We start from the raw sequence: 18,139 nt of genomic DNA, 5'->3' as shown, positions 1-18,139 counted from the left end.
TGGATCATTGAGTAACCACTTATTTTATTAGCAAATGAAAGTTTAAAATGGTGTTCTCTCTGAACTGCTGGGTAAATGCATGGCAATTATTATATAATTAAGAGGAAAAGTGCACTGTTTGTGCATGCTGAAGGAAAAGTGTTGCCAGGCAATCCAGAGATTGCAAGGTAATTTTAATGTAAGCATCCATAATTGTTGTTTAATTTGAGAGGCTCAATAACCATGCAGCTGCTTGAAGCTCACAGTCATGACAGCAGCAAATGCATCATTGTTGGCTGGATTTTATTAGATTAGAAGTTGCAAACTGGAGTCCTGTTGGAGCCTGAAAGGTGTTAATGGTGAGCAGGAGCCAAGGTGGTGGGAGACATGGGCTGAACTTTTAAATCACTGTGGGGGCATGTGGTCTGTGACCACTGGGCTTCTGTGGGGACTGGACTCACTGGTTTTTCATGGAGTTTGCCAGGGGTGGAGGCCTCCTGCAAGAGGGCTGGCTGTGCTTTGGGAGGATGCAGTGGTCCAGGTGATGAGAGCTGGGTGCAAAGCCAGGCTTAGGCAGGGACAGAGCCCTGGAGAGAGCCAGGAGCTCCCTGATCCAGTGCTGTCACCTGCTTTAGGCTGGGCTTAGTGTGCCCAATACCAGAGTGCACTTTGATACAAGCACAGTCCCAGCCTTGTTCACTAAGAAACCAGATCTGAGTCAGGGAGTGAGCCATGGTCATCTCCCTTCCTCTGCCCCTGCAATGCTGGGAATGTGTTTTGAGTTTAGGTATGGTGATATTGTTGATTCATGTGTTCTGTTTTAGTGTCCCTGTCTTAGACCTGGGCTCTGTGTTTTGGGCTGTGTCAGGAGTTGTTTAAGCACATGGAAACTGTAATTGAGTCCCTGGTGAAATGGGTCCTTCAAAGTAAAGTGATTTTTCTCCCACTTTCAAAACTTCCCCAGTACTGCTGGCCCTGCACACCCCCTCAGGGCTGTGTAAGTCCCACCAGAGGGGTAATTCCAGGCTCAAGGGCTTTGGATGGGAAAGCTTGCTGGATTATTTGTGTCGTTAACTTAAGCATCTCTGGGAATTAGGGATATGTGCAATTGCCACCTTTCCACTTGTAACTCCCCTCTAGTAGTTCTTGGCTGGGGTTATTGAAATTTCAGCCTCCCTTCTAGTAAGGCAAACTTTGCTTTTATGGAGATACTGAGCAGGAATGTGTGTGCTGGATAGGAAATAGTCATCACTCTTCATCAAAAGACATGAGGGATCTGCCAGACAGGTATCCCAGTTGGAGTTTAGGATTGGGACATGAGAATATTCACTTAGTAAGAGTAAGGAGTAAGAATAATCAGACAGAAGGGCTGTCTGAGCAGGAGCCTGGCTGTGACACTGGCCAGGAGCAGACAGCAGAACACAGCATGAGCCAGGGGAAAACCCTGCTGCTTGCACAGCCCAGAGGAAGCACAGTGACTGGCCCTGCTGCTCTGGAGCTGCAGGCTCAGTATTCGAGTCACGAGAAGCTGAAACAGTTTCTGTCAGCCTGGCTGAAGAAGGAGGAACCTCATTTCCTGCATTCTCTGTGAAAGTCTGCAGTTCTCTTGTGGCTGAGGCAGGGGCAGGTCTGGTCTCCCCTCTGCAGAGGAAGGCTTGTCTGCTCTGAGCTGTGGGGTTGCAGGGAGGGTAATGACATGCAGCCAAAGCCATTGGGAAATCACCTTTCCAGCAGCAGCTCTGCAGTGAGCCAGGGCCCTGCATGCTGAGCCTGGAGCCTTGACAAAGGCTTTTCAAAGCTGGCTTTTCTGAGATAACACTTAATCTGCTTGGTTATCAATATATAATTTCCATTATCTTAAAAAGAAATTTAAGCAAATGAGCCAACACAGGCTTGTGTCTTCTGCAGAATATCTGGTGCAGGGTAAGTCCAGGGTGGGTGCACTAAAGCATCAGTGGTGGGAGGGTTTGCTCTGGTTTGGCTCTTGGCAGAGGTGAGTTCCTCAGCTTGGTGTGGGTCAGCAGAGCTGGGATATGAGTCTGTGGTGGAGCTGCTGCATGCTCTGCTGTGATTCCCAGCAAGCTGCTTGCTCCCATGTGGGAAATGGGGACCTGCCTCTGCTCTGCTCAAACAGAGCATGTCGAGGTGAAGAGCTCCAGCTGCAAGGTTCTGGGTGTTATAAATGACACCACCAGGAGAAAAGAGGCTGGCTTGTGTTTTATCACGTGCAGACAAGTTCTCCTTAGCTGATAAAAACCAAACAAAGAGCCCTTTCATGAGCTGCAAGTGTTGCTGATACTGATCAATAAGGAGCCTTTATAAGAGTGAGAGTAATTATCTGATGGAGGAGATCAGAGAGATGTGCTGGAGCCTGTTAAGATCAGATTTGATTTTTGTGTTTGATGAAGTTCTGTGTGCTCAGGGTTGAAGCAGCCCCTGGCACAGGCTGTGCAGTTGTTTTGGAAGGTCCTGCTGCCTGCTGTGCCCTGCACCACTGGTGTGAGTGTGGCCATGGCAGGGAGCTCTGTGCTGCTGACCAGGCTGTGCTCATGGGCTGAGCACAGCTGCAGGACAGCCTGTGACAGGGTTACCTGTCTCTCTTCCCTGCTGCTTCCTGCTGGCAGCACCCACACCACAACTGCCAGGAGCTCAGCTGAAGGTGGAGCACAGAGGGAAGCTGAGCTGTTCCAGAGGGCTGGGTAGTGCTGAGGGTGCAAAACTTGGGCTTGAGCAACTTATCCAACTGGCAGAGGCTTAATGGGAGCAGCAGAACAGTGGAGAGAGATGTCCTGGTTTGAAGGACAGGTGTCTGCCAATAAAGGCAGGAGCTTCTCTTTGAAATGGAGAATGTAAACCCCCTCCTTCCAAATTATTATTATAATTTTGAACTTAAGGGGCTCTCAGGCAAAGATATGGGAATTAGGAATAATAGTCCTTTACTAGGAAAATTAAAATAGAAATGCAGTATTACAAAGAACAATCCCAAACCCTGCCAGAGTCAGAATCCAAGCTGACACCCGTCAGTCAGTCAGGGTGTTGGCACAGTCCCATTCAATGGTGGCTGCATCCTCCTGCAGTGGCAAATGTGGTTCAGCTGGAGCAGTGCTCCTGGAGAAGGTGCAGTTTCCTCTGAAGCTCCAGGGATGATGTGGAAAGGTCTGGTTTTCCTCTGGAATCCAGTGGAAAGAAGGTGCCTTGGTGTCCAAAATCTCAGTTTTTATCTGGGTAGGAAAGGCTTGGCTGCTCCCCTGGCTGGAGCATCTCCCAGTGGGATGATGGAATTTTATCAGTCATGCCCTGGGACTCACTGGGCCAGCAGCAGATGATATCTTCTGGAGGGAGGATGGGCTGTGGGAAGATAAAGATGATTGCCCAGCTGGTTTAAAGATGGCCCATGAGCAGATAATGTGTGCCAGGAGATCAGGGTCACTTCCCCACCTGGATTAACAGATGGGGACAGAATTCACATTTCTGGCCACACCAACCCAACACAAGAGCTGACAGCAGCACAGCTGGGATCCTGCCCCTGCCCCTGCAGTGAGCTGAGCATGGCATGGGGTGTTCCCCCTGCACTGCCCACACCCCCTGCCCTCCAGCCCTTCCTCAGCAGGGCACTGTGCACCAGCATCCATCTGTTCTGAGCTCTGCATGGTGCTGCAGCAGTTTCCTTCCTAGGGTGTTAGATCATTTCTTTGCTACAGGGGCAATGTGAGAGTAATACTAAGCAGACTCTGCAGTAGCACCATATGGATTGCTTTTGTCCTTGAATGGGAATGGAATTCTGGTTTTAATCAAGCTGAATTCAGCACTGGCCTCAGTAAATAGCAGGTTGTGTCAGTGCATTGCAAAGTTTTATATCTATAATTTTTAAATGAGCTTTTAGCAAGTTTGTGTTCACCTGCTGGATCTCCAAGGTTTTCACAGGGGAATGCAGTGAAAATCACCTTTTCTAAAAGGACTGAGGAGCAAGATCTCTTTCTACCACATCTATCTGTGCTCTCTCTGGGTCTTCACTCCCTGTTAGTGGATTTGTTGGCAGACAGTTCCATTTGCCTCTGAGTGAGAGGAAAAGCCTCTTTAGTCCTGGAATAGCCTGTGGGATCTGGAATGAGGAGTGTTTGTGGAATGGCTGTTTTGTCCCACCAAGGGCAGCTGGGGGACTGCAGAAGGGAATGATGTGCTCAGCAGGGTTTGCTAAGGAGCAGGGAAGCAAGGGCAGAACTGTGGAGACCCAGGTAGGAGTGTACAGATAGGAACCAGCTGGCCCAGCAGCAGAGAACTTCCCCAAAATCCACCTTTTCTCCAGCCCCATCTACTGGACCACAGCTGGCTGCTATTACCAACTCTGTTCAAACTCACTGCAGTGAAGAAACAAGCAAACAAAAGCCCTAAGAAGACAGATTTTCAGGAATACCTTATATTTTAGGCAGTTTTTTCATAAGAACACCCAAGGGCAGGTTTTTGCCAGCTGCATTAGGTGCAGCATGCCTGCTAGAGCTCTGTCTGAAATCAAGAGGGACAGAGGAAGGATGGTCCTTTCCCAAGGATTGCTCAGCCCTGAGAGCTCTGAATCCTCCTTTGAGGTTTATTTCCACAGCATCAGCCTTCAGCAGGCTGTTCTTAGGCAGCAATGCTCCAAGCTCAGGAGACAGACCAGACTTTCAGGCATCATTTCCTTGTTTCTGAGCACCCTGGAGCTCTAGGTCATGACTAAGTTCAGCTTCAGAAATCCCTGGTCAGGTTTTCTGACACGAGTTGTGATAAAATGCAGTACACAGGCACTGACCTGCCTGCTTTGTTCATGGGGTGGCTGTGAAGATTAACAAATAAATATTTCTAACACTTTTGAGATCTTTTCCTGGATGATGCTGTAGGAATCCATTGTTATCCAGATGCAAATAGGCCTGAATAATGTTACCTTTCCACTGAAATGAAGAATGAGTCTAATAAAACCAAATTTAACAGAGCACTGCATAATCAGACTTTGTCCTAAGGGCTCTGTGATATCTTAGGTGGTTTCATTTTCATTATCAAGAAATACCAATCCATGCCCTGCACCAGGTCTGCCAGCACAGCAAGTGCAGGGTGTTCTGGAGCCCAGGGGAGTCATTCTGTGAGCTGCTGACCCTGCTTTAAGAGCAAAACCCTTTCCAGGTAAAAGCAGCATGTGGAGCCATGTTGTCAGTTTGCCAAAGCAGCTTCAGCCAAGTGCTCTGCTTGGGGCTCAGCATCGATTTTAACCTGGGAGGGTGCAGGAGAGTGATTTGCATGGGAATGGGTGTTGAGTGTTTTCCAGCTGTTGTGTGGCCTTGTGCATGACCTGAAGGGCAGCACCAGTGGGATGGATGATCCTTCCCAAGGCTTCCTGCATCCAGCAGACAGGTCCCTGTGGCTGGGCTGGGTTTGAGGACAGTCTCTGCCTGCTTTGTGACTCTCTCTGCACTGTAGCAAGCAAAAAACCCAGAGCTTTGCTCTCTGAGCAGGACACAATAGCTGGAAGTTCTCTCAAAGGCATGGATCCAGCTTAGGGGTCCCAGTTGCCTATGAGGGGAACTAAGGGGAGGTCATGAGTTGGTCTAAAAGAAGAATAATCCCCAGACCCTCATGGAGCACATTTCAGTGCAGCAATACAGGTCATTATTTTGGATGTGTTTGTTTAAAGCACATTTGGGGGTTTTATTTACATGTTGAAAGTGCTTTTCCTTCTCTGCTGAGCCTGGTGCAGCCCTGCTCCTCTTTGTGTCCCAATGTGTCCTTAATTCCAAGGACAGGACAAATGTTTTGTTTCTGGGACCTCTGGCCTGGCTTCTAGTGAACTAATCCTAATGACAGTGCCTTTCCTCCCTGCTGCTCTTAAATCCACAGAGGATGAAGCTTGTTTCCAAATGCTTCAGGATGGTGAAATGAGAGGGTTAATTTATGCTGGTGATTTGTTAGACTGACTGTGCTCCCCTTGGGTGGGTTCTGTGCTCCTTGTCCCTTCTGCACAGTCATTATCAGCCTGGAAGGTGTCAGCAGTGGTGGGCTTTATTTCCAGGATGCTTAGCTCTCCCCCTGGAGTTCTGCAGGGATAACACCATCGTTTCCTCTGTGTGCTGAGCAGGAAATGCAGATCATGCTGCTTTAATCAGCACCTTTCCCCCAGGCCAGCCCAGTCCCTGGGCTCCTTTGGCAGTGGTGTGTGTCACTGCAGGCACAGCCTTTGGCCAGTCCTGCTCAGTTCACTGGTCCCTGCCTTTCTCCCTGCAATGTGGATCTGCAGGAGATCTGGGCTGGCAGCAGAAGCTGGTGGGGTGGGAGGTTTTTCCAAGCTTAGCTGTGTTGGTGTCCTGCAGGTGAGCAGTCCTGCTTCCTTCCTGCAGCTCCCAAACAAACCAGCTTCTGTCTGTTGCCTACAGGCAGAATTTGGAACAATTCTGGGGGAGTATTTTACTTTGTGCTGAGCTGTACCAGTGGTGAGGCACAGCACAGCAGAGGATAAGCCTGTGCATTTTGAAGCCCAAAGCCAATTTTGGAAAGCTGTGCAGGGGAGGATGCCCACAGCAACTGGCAGGCTGGAACTTTATGTTCCTTCAGAACAGAACAGGGATTTCAGGTTTTCCTTCATCAGGTTAGCAGCTCCACACCAATTTTTTTCTTGACAGGTGTGAGTACTTGCTCTTTCAGATTTTAGGGCTGTGATGTTCATTTACACCAGCTGGTGCTCAGTCCCCTGTCCTCTCCTCATGGCTATTGCCTCTGCACGAGGCTGGCTAGGGAAGGGGATTTGCAGAGAGCAGAAATCCTTTCAGCCAGCTGGAGGAGACTTTGATTGTGCCACACAGCACATGTGGGTGGGACACTGCTCCAGACCTGCCCAGTCACCTCCCCTCTGCATCTGTCCCTTTCCCATCCAGTCTGATATGATTTTAAATGGATGCCAGGTTCAGAAGCACCTGGGGTGTGGCATTGCAGGGGCCAGGCTCACTCCTGGGCTCCTCAGCCCTGCAGGCACTTGTGCTCTCTCCTCTGAGCACCCAAGGTCAGACTGTCACTGTCCCCAGCACAGGTGAATGCTCTCACCTGGAAACTCAAATATTCATTAGCAAAATGAGCCATTGTTTGGTGGCTTTGATTTTTGCAAAGGATGTGTTTCTAATTTCTTTGCTCTTATTTTCTGTGCCCAGCAGTGTCCAGACCTGCTGGGGACCAGCAGAGAAGGGCACAGAGCAAACACATGGCAGCTGGAAAACTGCCCACAGTGTTCCTCAGCTTTCATTAGATGTGCAGAGACAGGGAATGTATTTTACAAAATACACAGTTAAATAATAGAGAATTTGGTTTGTGGTTTTATTTTGTTTGTGGTTTTTTTTAACTCTCCTATAAGGAAGAAATAATAAAAAGCCTGGAGTACTTGCTTGCCTTAATTTTCACAGACCAGGCTTCAGGGATGTACTTACATGGTCCATATTTGTTTTTGGGGGTTTTTAGAGGCTTTGGGAATCTTAGCTCTGTGGTATCAGCCATGACAGCAGACACCTGCCTGAAAGGCAGCTCATCATCTCCTGAAGGAAAACTTCACTCCCCCCTCACTCTTATTTGCTCTCCCTATATTACCATAATGAAATGTCAGCTTGGCACCAGCTCTGCTGCTGAGCAGATGTCTCCTCCTAATTACTGTTGTTGCAGGGTTTGGGTGTTTATCCTGTCTAGGCAGGCTGTTACAGCATTAACTGCCTCCCATCACAGCCTGCCCATGCAGTTGCTGCACATCTGGAAGAAGATGTAAGTCCTGGTCCTCTCCAGCAAGTTTTTGTCTGCTGGATCTCCAGAGCAGCTCTTTAATGTGCCAAGGACAGCATCCCCCAACAGTGCTTCAAACTCAGGGCCTTGCAGAAAAAATATCTGCAGATGTGACTTCCCCTCCCCAAGCATGGCCTGCTGGAAAGTTGGCTTGAAAAGAGCAGAAAGTTCAATGAAGTTTGTTCTTGGTCCTAAAGCACAATCTGGGATGTTCCATGGGGCAGGCTGCCTTTGTGGCAGTGTGTTGGAAAGGTTTGTAAAGCAGGAAAGGGTTGGAGCAGCCTTTTCCTCCACCCAATGTGTATTTCCTAGGAGATATGAAAAGTGCTCTTGGGGAAATATAAAAACAAACATTCTCTGTTTGCAAGAAGGAAATGTGAAAACAGTGGTTGGAGCCAGGGGAGGACAGAGGCCAGGGGGTCCTGGTCCCCTGGGGAGGGCAGGATTAGAGGATTTCCTTCTCCTTCAGTGAAGTCTCCTGAGTTTTTTACAGTTCTGCTTTTGGGGTCATTTCATGTTCTGAAAGTTGGTGGGTTTTTTTTTATTTTTCAAGTTCTCTGAGTTCCTGAGAAATCAGCCACTTTGCTACAACTCCCTGCTTCACTCAGTGGCCTGGAAATGTCTTTCAACTGCAGTGTTGCACAAGAGAGGTGGTTTCTGGTGTTGTTTTCAGTGCAGCTCAGCCTCCAAGTTCTTTGCAAGGGTTTGTTTGGTGTTTGCTGTACAGGAACTTCAGCTGGTGCCTCGTGGAGCTGGGACAGAGCTGAGTCTCTGCTGGAGCCTCCAGGAAGGAAGGGGCAGGTTTGGCCACAGCCCTGGTGCAGGAGTGGTGGGATGGCTGGAGCTTGGTGCCAGGATGGGGTTTGGGGTGATGCAAAGCAAGTTGAGGTTATTTCTCTATTTGTGAGCTCCATCAAGAAGCTTGGCTAAGTACAAAGTGCCTCTTTGGGGTACTGGTGCTTGCCCCAAGCTTGGAGCTCCAGTATTCCATCTTGGAGCTGGAAATGCTCACTGATTTCTGAGCTGTTGGCTGAACTTGGCACTCAGCTGCTTGTCACCTGCTTCATTCTACCTGTGGTTCTGCCCCTTTCGATAAGCTTCATAGCATTGCAGTTTCAAAATAAATAAACTCAAAGTGAACATCTCTATTTGGGTCCCATAAACCTTGAATACAGCAGGTGGCCCAACCCAGCAGCTGGTCTGATGAGGCCAAGCAGATCTGCAAGGTTTTCAAATCCTGTTTTCCTTCTCCAGCAGCATTGCTTGTTCCCACTGGTTAAGCTTTCCCTTGGTTTGTGTCTTTTCTTTGCATAATTCCTGGATGTACTTCTGAGAATTGTGTCCCAGCAAGTACCAAAAAGGAATGGCTGTAGCAAATGGCCCTTCTCCATGACATCCCATCTCCAGCAGCAGCTGGGGTCTGGTGCCTCAGCTTGCACCTTTATTTTCACCCTCCTGGAAAGGTTTCCCCTGGGTGTTTTGGCTGACCAGGCTCCCTTTTTTGGGTGTTTTTCAGTGCACTACCAGAAGATCATCCACCGGGACATCAAACCTTCCAACTTGCTCTTGGGAGATGATGGCCACGTCAAAATTGCTGATTTTGGTGTCAGCAATCAGTTTGAAGGGAATGATGCCCAGCTTTCCAGCACAGCAGGGACACCAGCCTTCATGGCACCAGAGGCCATCTCACAGACTGGCAAAAGTTTCAGTGGGAAGGTAGGTGTCTGCATCCTGGCTGTGGCACAAATCAGGGCTGTCATTTAGTGAAACTGAAGTTCTAATTTTCTCCAGTCCAGGCAGAACTCACTTTAGTTGCTCTGTGCAGTGGGCAGACACTTTGCTGTAGGTGCCAGAAGCCATGCTAGAGCCCTCTCCCTGCCCAAAGGGAAAGGAGGAAGTCTTTGGTTTCCTTCCAAAATAATCAAGAGGCACAGGGGGCTGCTGAGCACCAAGGTCATACCTTGATTCCTTGGATGTGAGAGACACTAATGCAGACATAGAGATAGGGTCTAATAGGGATTTTTTTGTCTGGAAAACTTTTGAGGTTCAGCCTGAATGAAGTAATTTCCTCTAAGAAGGGGCTGCCTGCTGGTCACAGTGGAGCCAGGGAGCAATGCCTGGCCCAGCACAGCCCTCATTCCTCAGGTGTGCAAGAGCTGCCCTTAGGAGCCCAGCTTCAAAGTGACACAGAAAATGTTAAATCCATACAAACAGTGTTTTCTGAACTGGTGGGAAAATCCAGCTTACTCAGATGATCTGTGTTGCCTCTCCTTTACTCTCTGTCCATGCTCTCTTTCAGGCACTGGATGTGTGGGCCATGGGAATCACCCTGTACTGCTTTGTTTATGGGAAGGTAAGCTGCCTTTCAGCTGCTGGAGCCCTGCTCTGCACTGTCTGCCTGCCTTTTGACTCATTCCTTTCCAAATAAAGGCAAATATTAGAGACAAAGGCCTACCTTCTGTAAGCTTAAAAATCCCCCTAATTAAATAAATTAAAAATTAATTAATTATTAATTAAATTTAATAGTTCAGAAGGGGCTGAAGCTGTGATCTGTGGAAAGAATAATTTCCAGCATTGGGCCTGAATGTGGAGCCATTGTTTGTGCTGCAAACCCAGAGCAGCAGCAGCAGCACTTTGTGGGGGGTTTATCCACATTGCCTGCATTTAGAAATGAGCCAGGCATCCAGCTCTGGGTAAGAAGTGGCCAAGGAAGGTGACAGCTCATGGTCACCTTGCAGGCTGGATGAAGGAGGGTATTCCAGTCCAGTTATGTATTCCCTAGATGCCTCTGCTGTTAATATGGTTTTTTTTTTGTTTTTTTGTTTTTTTTTTTAGTAAGGAATGAATGGATTTATTATGTGTGGGGAGATGTAATTTATTTCCATCTCTGTGTAAAATCTAGGGAGTGCAGAGGTTGGTGTTACATGAATGACAAATGCCTGAGTGATGCCAGGATCTTGGACAGCTGGAAAATCTCTTGTTTGTTTTACAGTGCCCTTTTATAGATGAATATATTCTGGGTCTTCATAACAGGATCAAGACCAAGCCTGTGGAGTTCCCAGAAGAGTGAGTAAACTTTACTCTGCTGCTGTAAAATAAAGTTCAGTGTTCAGCATTATTCTCTGTGTGGCACAGTGGTGACCAGGGAGGGATGGACACAAGTGGGTGAGGTGCTCTGTGTTCTCCTGGGTCCTTCACCTGGGTTTTGTGCTGGTGATGTTCTGAGGTGTTAAAAGTGCTTCTGCTCTGCCTCTGTCCTTGTGCAGACAGGGACTAAAGGAAATGGCTCTCTGGAACTGAAGGGATTCCAGGATTTAGGAAGTCCTGCCCCACCTGCTTGACTCTGGAGATGCATGGCTTGGTTGGGTTTTCTTTCTCCCCATGCAGCAGCCACCAGAATTATTTAATATAGTCATTTCTAAAAGCAATATGGTGATCAACCTTGGTCTTGGTCTTCTTGACTTTCTGTTGGTGAAGAATTCATTTCACCTGGTTCCTGACACATGAAGTAGCCAGAGCTGGACTCTTTGTTTTCCTTCCCAAATCCACATTGTTGTCAGGCAAAAAATTCTTGGCCTAATTGCTCATTCTAATAAAATTTTTAGATAAAACAACTTGATTTGGAGCAAGCACAAATTAAAACTCTAATGAGAGTCACATGTGTTATTAGAGAGGAGGGAGGGATGTTGTCAGGCAGCCTGTGGTATGTGCATGTATTTGTCAGGAAAATTAATCCACAAACACCAGAGGTTTGTGTCCAAAAAGGAGACAGAGGAGTCCTTTTTGCTTTATTCAGATAAAAGGAGAGACCATGGGACATTCCCCTGGGATCTCTCAAATTTTTGGAGGACACAGCCTCCTTTTATCCCAATTTCCCAACTGCATTTTCCTCTTTCCCCACTGACTGAGGTACTTGAAAGGCACAGACTTCCCAGAACACCTGACACCTGAGATTCCCCTCTAATGTACAGCCCTCTCTTTCAATTTTTATTTCTTATAAAATTCATTTTTTTCCCCATTACTTCTTTCATCTTTCAATATCCAGTTTTATTTATCAGCAAACCTACAGTTTGTTTGTAAAGGCCAATCTCTTTTTCCATTCATCAATGAGTGGAATCCATCCCCTTGTTTATTTAATCTCTCAGTGCTGGATTTATCTACCAGCAGACCCACAACTTGTTTGTAAAGACAAATCCCTCATTGCTCTCATATCCAACATCTGTGGCAAGGCAAGGCTTTTTTGTGAGATGCTCCCTGAATTCCATTACAGGGCTGGGCCCCTACCTGGGCAGTCCCAGACTTCCTTGATTCCACAGTGCAATACTCAGGGTTCCCTCTGTTAGAGGCTGACTGATGCCTGGTTAATGACCTGCACTGCATTAACTCCCCCTGCAGTGATGAGGAGGCACAGCCACTGCAGACAGCTGAGCCCACAGGACCTGGGGCCAGGCCCACACAGGAGCAGCTCTGGCAGGACCAGGTGATGAGCTTGAGGCTTTAGGAGCACAAAGGCTGCTCATGCTCCTGCTGTGTCCCCACCTGCAGCTGGAACAGGATTTTGTCTCTACAGCACTGCAGCCAAAAAACCCCAAACCTGTTTATGTTCCCCTGGCAGTTTTCTCCCTTGCTCAGGGCTGGCAGAACTCCCACCCCTCCCTCAGCCACCATGAATTTATTTGGGTTAGCAGTCAGCTCACAAGTGACTGTTCCCATCTGCCTCTGCAGTGAGTTATTAACATTTAATGGGCTAACTGGGTTGTGCTGAGATCCCTTCCTCCATTCAGGCATTTCCTTCAGCAATAATTGGGCTGCATGATTTATGTGGATTCCTCAGTGACCTGTTCTCCCAGTCTAAAAAAAGTTGCACCCCTGATTATGTTGTTGGAGGAGCTGAGGGTTACTAGGTGTTGACAGCTGTCCAAACCACATCTATTTGTTAAAGGCAGCAACAGAGACATGGAATTCACTGGAGTGGATCCACCCTGACCTCCCACAGAATTAGCACCTCTCTATAGTGAGGAGTATTTTGGTTTCAATTTATTTCACCATGGCTACAAAAGAGACATTCCTGTTTGCAGACAGCCCATGGAAACTCACTGCCTGTTTCCTGACAACCTTCAGGACAGAGGGATCTGCCTGTACCAGTGTCACCATCCTGTCCCTTCCCTTAGAGACACCAGGGTAAATATTTATGGCACTGGAGTTCTCATTCATGTCACTGAGTCCTTGGCATGACACGAGGCAAATGGGCTTAGCTCACCCTGAGGATCCTGGCATGGCTAAAAGCAAGCTGAAGTTTCTCCAAACATGTGTCAGCAGAAGCTCTGCCTGGTCCCTGCTGGTGGAGCCAGGACAATGTTCCCTGACCTGCAGGCACCCTGAAAGGTGATCTGTGTGCTGGCAGCCCTCCCAGATGGATGCTGAGCTCTGTGCTTGGCACTTTCCTGACAGCTCCTACAGGGCTATGGCTGTGAGAAACCCCAGACAGCACAGACTTTTCCAATGCAAAATGCCATCAGGCACTATGCTGCAGAGTGCAGAAAAGGGAAACCAGAGGCAGGGTGATGTGGTCTGTGACCTGGCCATAACCCACCTGGCACAGGTGATCCTGTTTATGGGGCTTTTCCCTATGACTTTAATCCTGTGTTGCATAGAAATCAGTCTGGTGCCCAGAAACATTAAGTGATTTTATATTCTATTTATTGTATTTTAAGTAAAGCTGTTGACACTTTGGCACAGAACTGATTTTAAGTATTTTTTTAAATGCCATCTCACCTGCCTCAGTGTGGTGTCTGGAGGAATCTGTTAGTTCTGACCTGCTAAATGCACTAAATGCAGTGTCACTGCCCATGGCTGTTCCTCTGGAGCTCATCTCAAGAGCAGCACCCTTCTTTCCATTCCAGCTGAAATTGTCACCTGAGTCTCTGAGGACTCATCCTGTTCTTCCCCTTGTCTGGACTCTATTGCCTGTGTACAGCAGACCCTGGATGCAACTTTTAAGTCTTTAGACTTCAAACTGAGCCCTCTTTTGCCTCTGAATGAGCAGCAATTCCTTGTGGTTGTTTGTAAAGCCATAGCCAAAGTCCAAATAAAATACTCATGAATTATTAAAAAGCAGCTCTGTTTTCATCAGACTGAAATATCCCTTGCTGTGATGTGGTTTTCATTTTGGTTTGTGATAGTTTATTCCCTTCTCTGCTTGAGGAGGGGGTTGCAGAGGAGGTTGGCACAGCACCTGGTGCTCACTATTGTTTTCAGTCTCAAATCCAGCCTTCCTGGGGAGTGACATTTTCTGCTGCTAAGTTCCTTCTCCACGAAGAAACACAGTTCTTCAAGAGTCATTTGTGACACAGACTTTTAACTGCATAATACAATTCAATCACATGCTGGCATTTTACTGCAGTAGCACTTTGATCATTTAATCTAGTGCATTTTAAAGGCATCTCCTGCATCATTAACCACAGGAGTCATTGCAGCCTTTGGGCTGCAGGACCAAGGGCTCCACCTCAATAGAGTGGATTCAGGTGCTCTCACATTTAGATCATGGAAATAGTTTTAAAAATTTAGAGGTATTTCTCTTACTTGCATTTGTTCATTCCCTCCTTTTGTTACCCCAAGGCTGAGCTTTGCAGGTAGGGAATGCTGATTTACAGGCTGCTGCAATCAGTGTTCTGGAAGCAATTTAAATAACACAACCTGGAAGCTTTGCTGGGAACTTAAATGTCAGATGTTTTATCCAGCATACAGTTGCTCATGATGCAGATTCAGCAAATCAAGCTGTGCCCTTCTTAATGCACAGAGTTCAACTCCAGTTCTGCTCTCAGGAACACTTTGTTGTTCCAAATCTCCCCTCAGAAATTCCCCTGTGCCTCCAAGAGTGCCCTTAGACCCATTCAGCTGATCCCTCATCCTGCATTTTGAGTGTTGGGGGGCAGAGCAGGATTTGAACCAAGCCCTGTTCAGTGGCTGTGCTGCTTTCCTTTTCAAGCCAGGTTTGCAGAGAATATACCTCCTGAGCAGGGCAGATTCTCTGCCAGGTAACTGCAGTAAGAACTGTGCATTGCTGCATTTAAAATTCCCTGGTTAACCATGTGCTGCTGTTTTTTTTCTTCACTCAGAGCACAGATAAGTGACGAGCTCAAGGAGCTGATACTGCGCATGCTGGATAAAAACCCAGAAACAAGGATTACAGTCCCTGAAATAAAGGTAAGCTGGACCTTGATATTAGAGTTTTTAGTCTCAGCTGATTTTTTTGTCCTTTTTTGTCCTTATTTTGTACCTTCATGAGGCAGAGCTGTTCCCAGTGTTTGTTTGGGAGCTGTCTCTAGCACTCTCCCTTGGAAAGGGAGAGCTCTCATTTTGCAGCCACAGCTCTGTCGCTGCTTCTTGCTTGGGGAATATTGACAAAAGCTTTCTTGTTTACTTATTTAAATGAAAATTACTCAAAATCTGGCTGATCTCAGTGAATCCCTGGGAGAATCAGCATTGTCAGGGGAGCTGCTAGTTTCAGAGCCTGGGCTGGCAGTGTTGGATGTGCATTCCAGGGACTGGATGTGTGTTCCTCCTCTGTCCTTGTGTGGCCAGTGGCCTCAAGGCAGCACATTTATTTCTATCACCATCATTTGGGAGATATTTAGTAATAGAAATAATGAACAGGCTTGGCAGAGGACAAAGCTTCACAGGTTGTGGTTTTATTCTGGGTTTGCATGGGCTTGCTGTCCTCCTGTCACCCTTCACCAAGACTTCAGACCTGCTGGAGGATCTCAGAATTTCCATAGAGATCCATCAACATGCTCTACAGGGCAAGCTCTGCTTTTCCTTGTCCCAGGACAACACCAGTATTGCCACCAAAGCTGATAATAGAAAGGCTGAGCTTCAGGAAAAAATCATGACATCCCTTCCCTGCATGCCCAGGAGACCAGAGCCAGGTTTGGAGCTGTTTTTATGGGATTTCACTTGACAGCTCTTGCAGGCACACTGTGGGGCTGTGGGCAGGAGAGCAGAGCTGATGCTGGCCCTGTCAATGGCTGCTGTGCCTGGGGACTTGCCTTGGCTGTGACAGAGGATGTGTCAGGCTGGGCTCAGTGCTCAGCCCATGCCCTCAGACAGGGCTTTCCTCCTATTCACAGCCAAGAAACCATCCCATGAGAGGCAGTCAGAAAAGGGGCTTTGCTCTGCTGCATGCAAGACAGAAAATGAAAATGCTCCAGATAACTCAGGTTTTCAAAGTGCTTCAAACTTGATCCAGAGGGTGCCATGGTGCTGGCTGGTGGCAGCAGTGTGACAGCACTGAGCCAGACTGCAGCCATTTCTTTCCAAGTCTCCTGGTCTGAAGGACAGGTGTCTGCCAATAAAGGCAGAAGCTTCTCTTTGAAATAGAGAATGTAAATCCCCTCCCTCCAAATTATTATTATAATTTTGAAATTCAGGGGCTCTCAGGCAAAGATATGGGAATTGGGAATAACAGTTCTTTACTAGGAAAATTAAAATAGAAATGCAGTATTACACAGAACAATCCCAAACCCTGCCAGAGTCAGAATCCAAGCTGACACCCGTCAGTCAGTCAGGGTGTTGGCACAGTCCCATTCAATGGTGGCTGCATCCTCCTGCAGGGGCAGATGTGGTTCAGCTGGAGCAGTGCTCCTGGAGAAGGTGCAGTTTCCTCTGAAGCTCCAGGGATGATGTGCAAAGGTCTGGCTTTCCTCTGGAATCCAGTGGAAAGAAGGTGCCTTGGTGTCCAAAATGTCAGTTTTTATCTGGGTAGGAAAGGCTTGGCTGCTCCCCTGGCTGGAGCATCTCCCAGTGGGATGATGGAATTTTATCAGTCATGCCCTGGGACTCACTGGGCCAGCAGCAGATGATATCTCCTGGAGGGAGGATGGGCTGTGGGAAGATAAAGATGATTGCCCAGCTGGTTTAAAGATGGCCCATGAGCAGATAATGTGTGCCAGGAGATCAGGGTCACTGCCCCAGCTGGATTAACAGATGGGGACAGAATCCACATTTCTGGCCACATCAACCCAACACACCAAGGCAGCTGTTTCAGAAACGTGGCTGGCAGTGGGAGCTGGAGCTCAGTGAGCCCTGTGCCCGTTGCCAGCCCAGGCTGTGTGTCTTGCAGGTGCACCCCTGGCTGAGCAGGGGCGGCGCGGAGCCGCTGCCGCTGGAGGAGGAGCACTGCTCCGTGGTGGAGGTCACCGAGGAGGAGGTCAAGAACTCTGTCAAGACCATCCCCAGCCTGCCAGCTGTGGTATGTGTGCAATCACCACATCCTCTGAGCAGGACTTCTGGACAGCAAGCTAATATGATTATGCAGAAGCTGATTTATTGTTTACTTTTTAGCCCTAATTATACATTCTAAGACTCCTGTCTGCACAGTTATGCATTTTTTGATTGGTGCTTTTATGCTGTTCACACACCTTGCACGAGCTTCTCTGGTACAATGATTGGTAGTTGTCTAAAACTTCACCACCCACCTTTATCTTGGGTTTTCTAATCTTGGTGTTTTGTTTTTTAGCTTCTTTTCTCCCAATTTAGCACAATTTTTGTTTCAGTGGCTTTGAAGGGTTTCAACAAGTTGTTGAAAAACACTTAAAAATGGATTATTCTGTGCACTTATTATAAACATTGGTTTAAACTAAGAAATATACAGAAAAACAGCTAAGCATGTGAAGAAACAGTAAAATATGGAGAAAAACAACTGGGCAGCAAAATATGGGGAAAACCAGCAAAATATAGTTCGGCTGGTGCAGACAATACAGAGCACAGTTTGGACTTTTCAGACACATCACTGTGGCTTAAACTTGTTCAGTATTACTGCACAGGGGGCTGTGCTGAAGCCTGCAGCTGGAGGAGGAGGTTTGGGGAGGGCACATGAAATCCTGGCTTTTTGAGCCACTGTGAAGTTCTTGTGCCTGAGCTCTGCAGCAGCCTGGCTCTCCCAGCAGCTGCTCTGTGGGTTCCTTTGCTGTGGGGCTGTAAAATGTCAGCTGAACTATTAAGGAGGCTGTTGTTACTCCTTTAAAGTAGCTGCCAGGAGTCAGTGCTGCTGTTCTCACTGGTCTGTTCTCTTCCCCAAAGATCCTGGTGAAGGCCATGCTGAGGAAACGCTCCTTTGGGAATCCCTTCGAGGTCCAGACGAGGAGGGAGGAGAGATCCATGTCAGCCCCAGGGAACCTGCTGATGTAGGTACCTACAGGCAGGGCCAAGGTGTGGGGGAAGCAGCTTGCAAATCTGCAAAAGATTTAAAGCATTTAAAGACAAAACTCCCTTCTGCATCAAACACTGGAGATAAAATCTACCTGAAGTCCTCTCAGGTTGAAATACAGTGTACTACTGCAGCCTAAAAACTCTCTTAGGGATGCAGTTCTCTCTGGCC

The 18,139-nt window shown here is 47.6% G+C and overlaps 1 protein-coding gene across 3 annotated transcripts in view; it reads left to right on the top strand.

Annotated features, from left to right (window-relative positions):
* CAMKK1 (calcium/calmodulin dependent protein kinase kinase 1) overlaps positions 1-18,139 on the top strand; it is a 94,745-nt gene that overhangs the window by 65,021 nt on the left and 11,585 nt on the right. For all 3 annotated transcript variants that reach the window (XM_056506833.1, XM_056506831.1, XM_056506832.1), the window contains 6 exons: positions 9,278-9,477; positions 10,061-10,114; positions 10,754-10,827; positions 14,880-14,967; positions 16,883-17,011; positions 17,842-17,945. In XM_056506833.1, coding sequence (XP_056362808.1) covers positions 9,278-9,477; positions 10,061-10,114; positions 10,754-10,827; positions 14,880-14,967; positions 16,883-17,011; positions 17,842-17,945 — 649 coding nt within the window. The remainder of the gene's footprint in view (positions 1-9,277; positions 9,478-10,060; positions 10,115-10,753; positions 10,828-14,879; positions 14,968-16,882; positions 17,012-17,841; positions 17,946-18,139) is intronic.

The sequence above is a fragment of the Oenanthe melanoleuca genome, chromosome 19, assembly GCF_029582105.1.
Source record: "Oenanthe melanoleuca isolate GR-GAL-2019-014 chromosome 19, OMel1.0, whole genome shotgun sequence".
In the NCBI taxonomy this organism is placed as follows: domain Eukaryota; kingdom Metazoa; phylum Chordata; class Aves; order Passeriformes; family Muscicapidae; genus Oenanthe; species Oenanthe melanoleuca.
The sequence above is the reverse complement of the archived record's forward strand: the minus strand, read 5'-3'. Positions and strand labels throughout refer to the sequence as shown.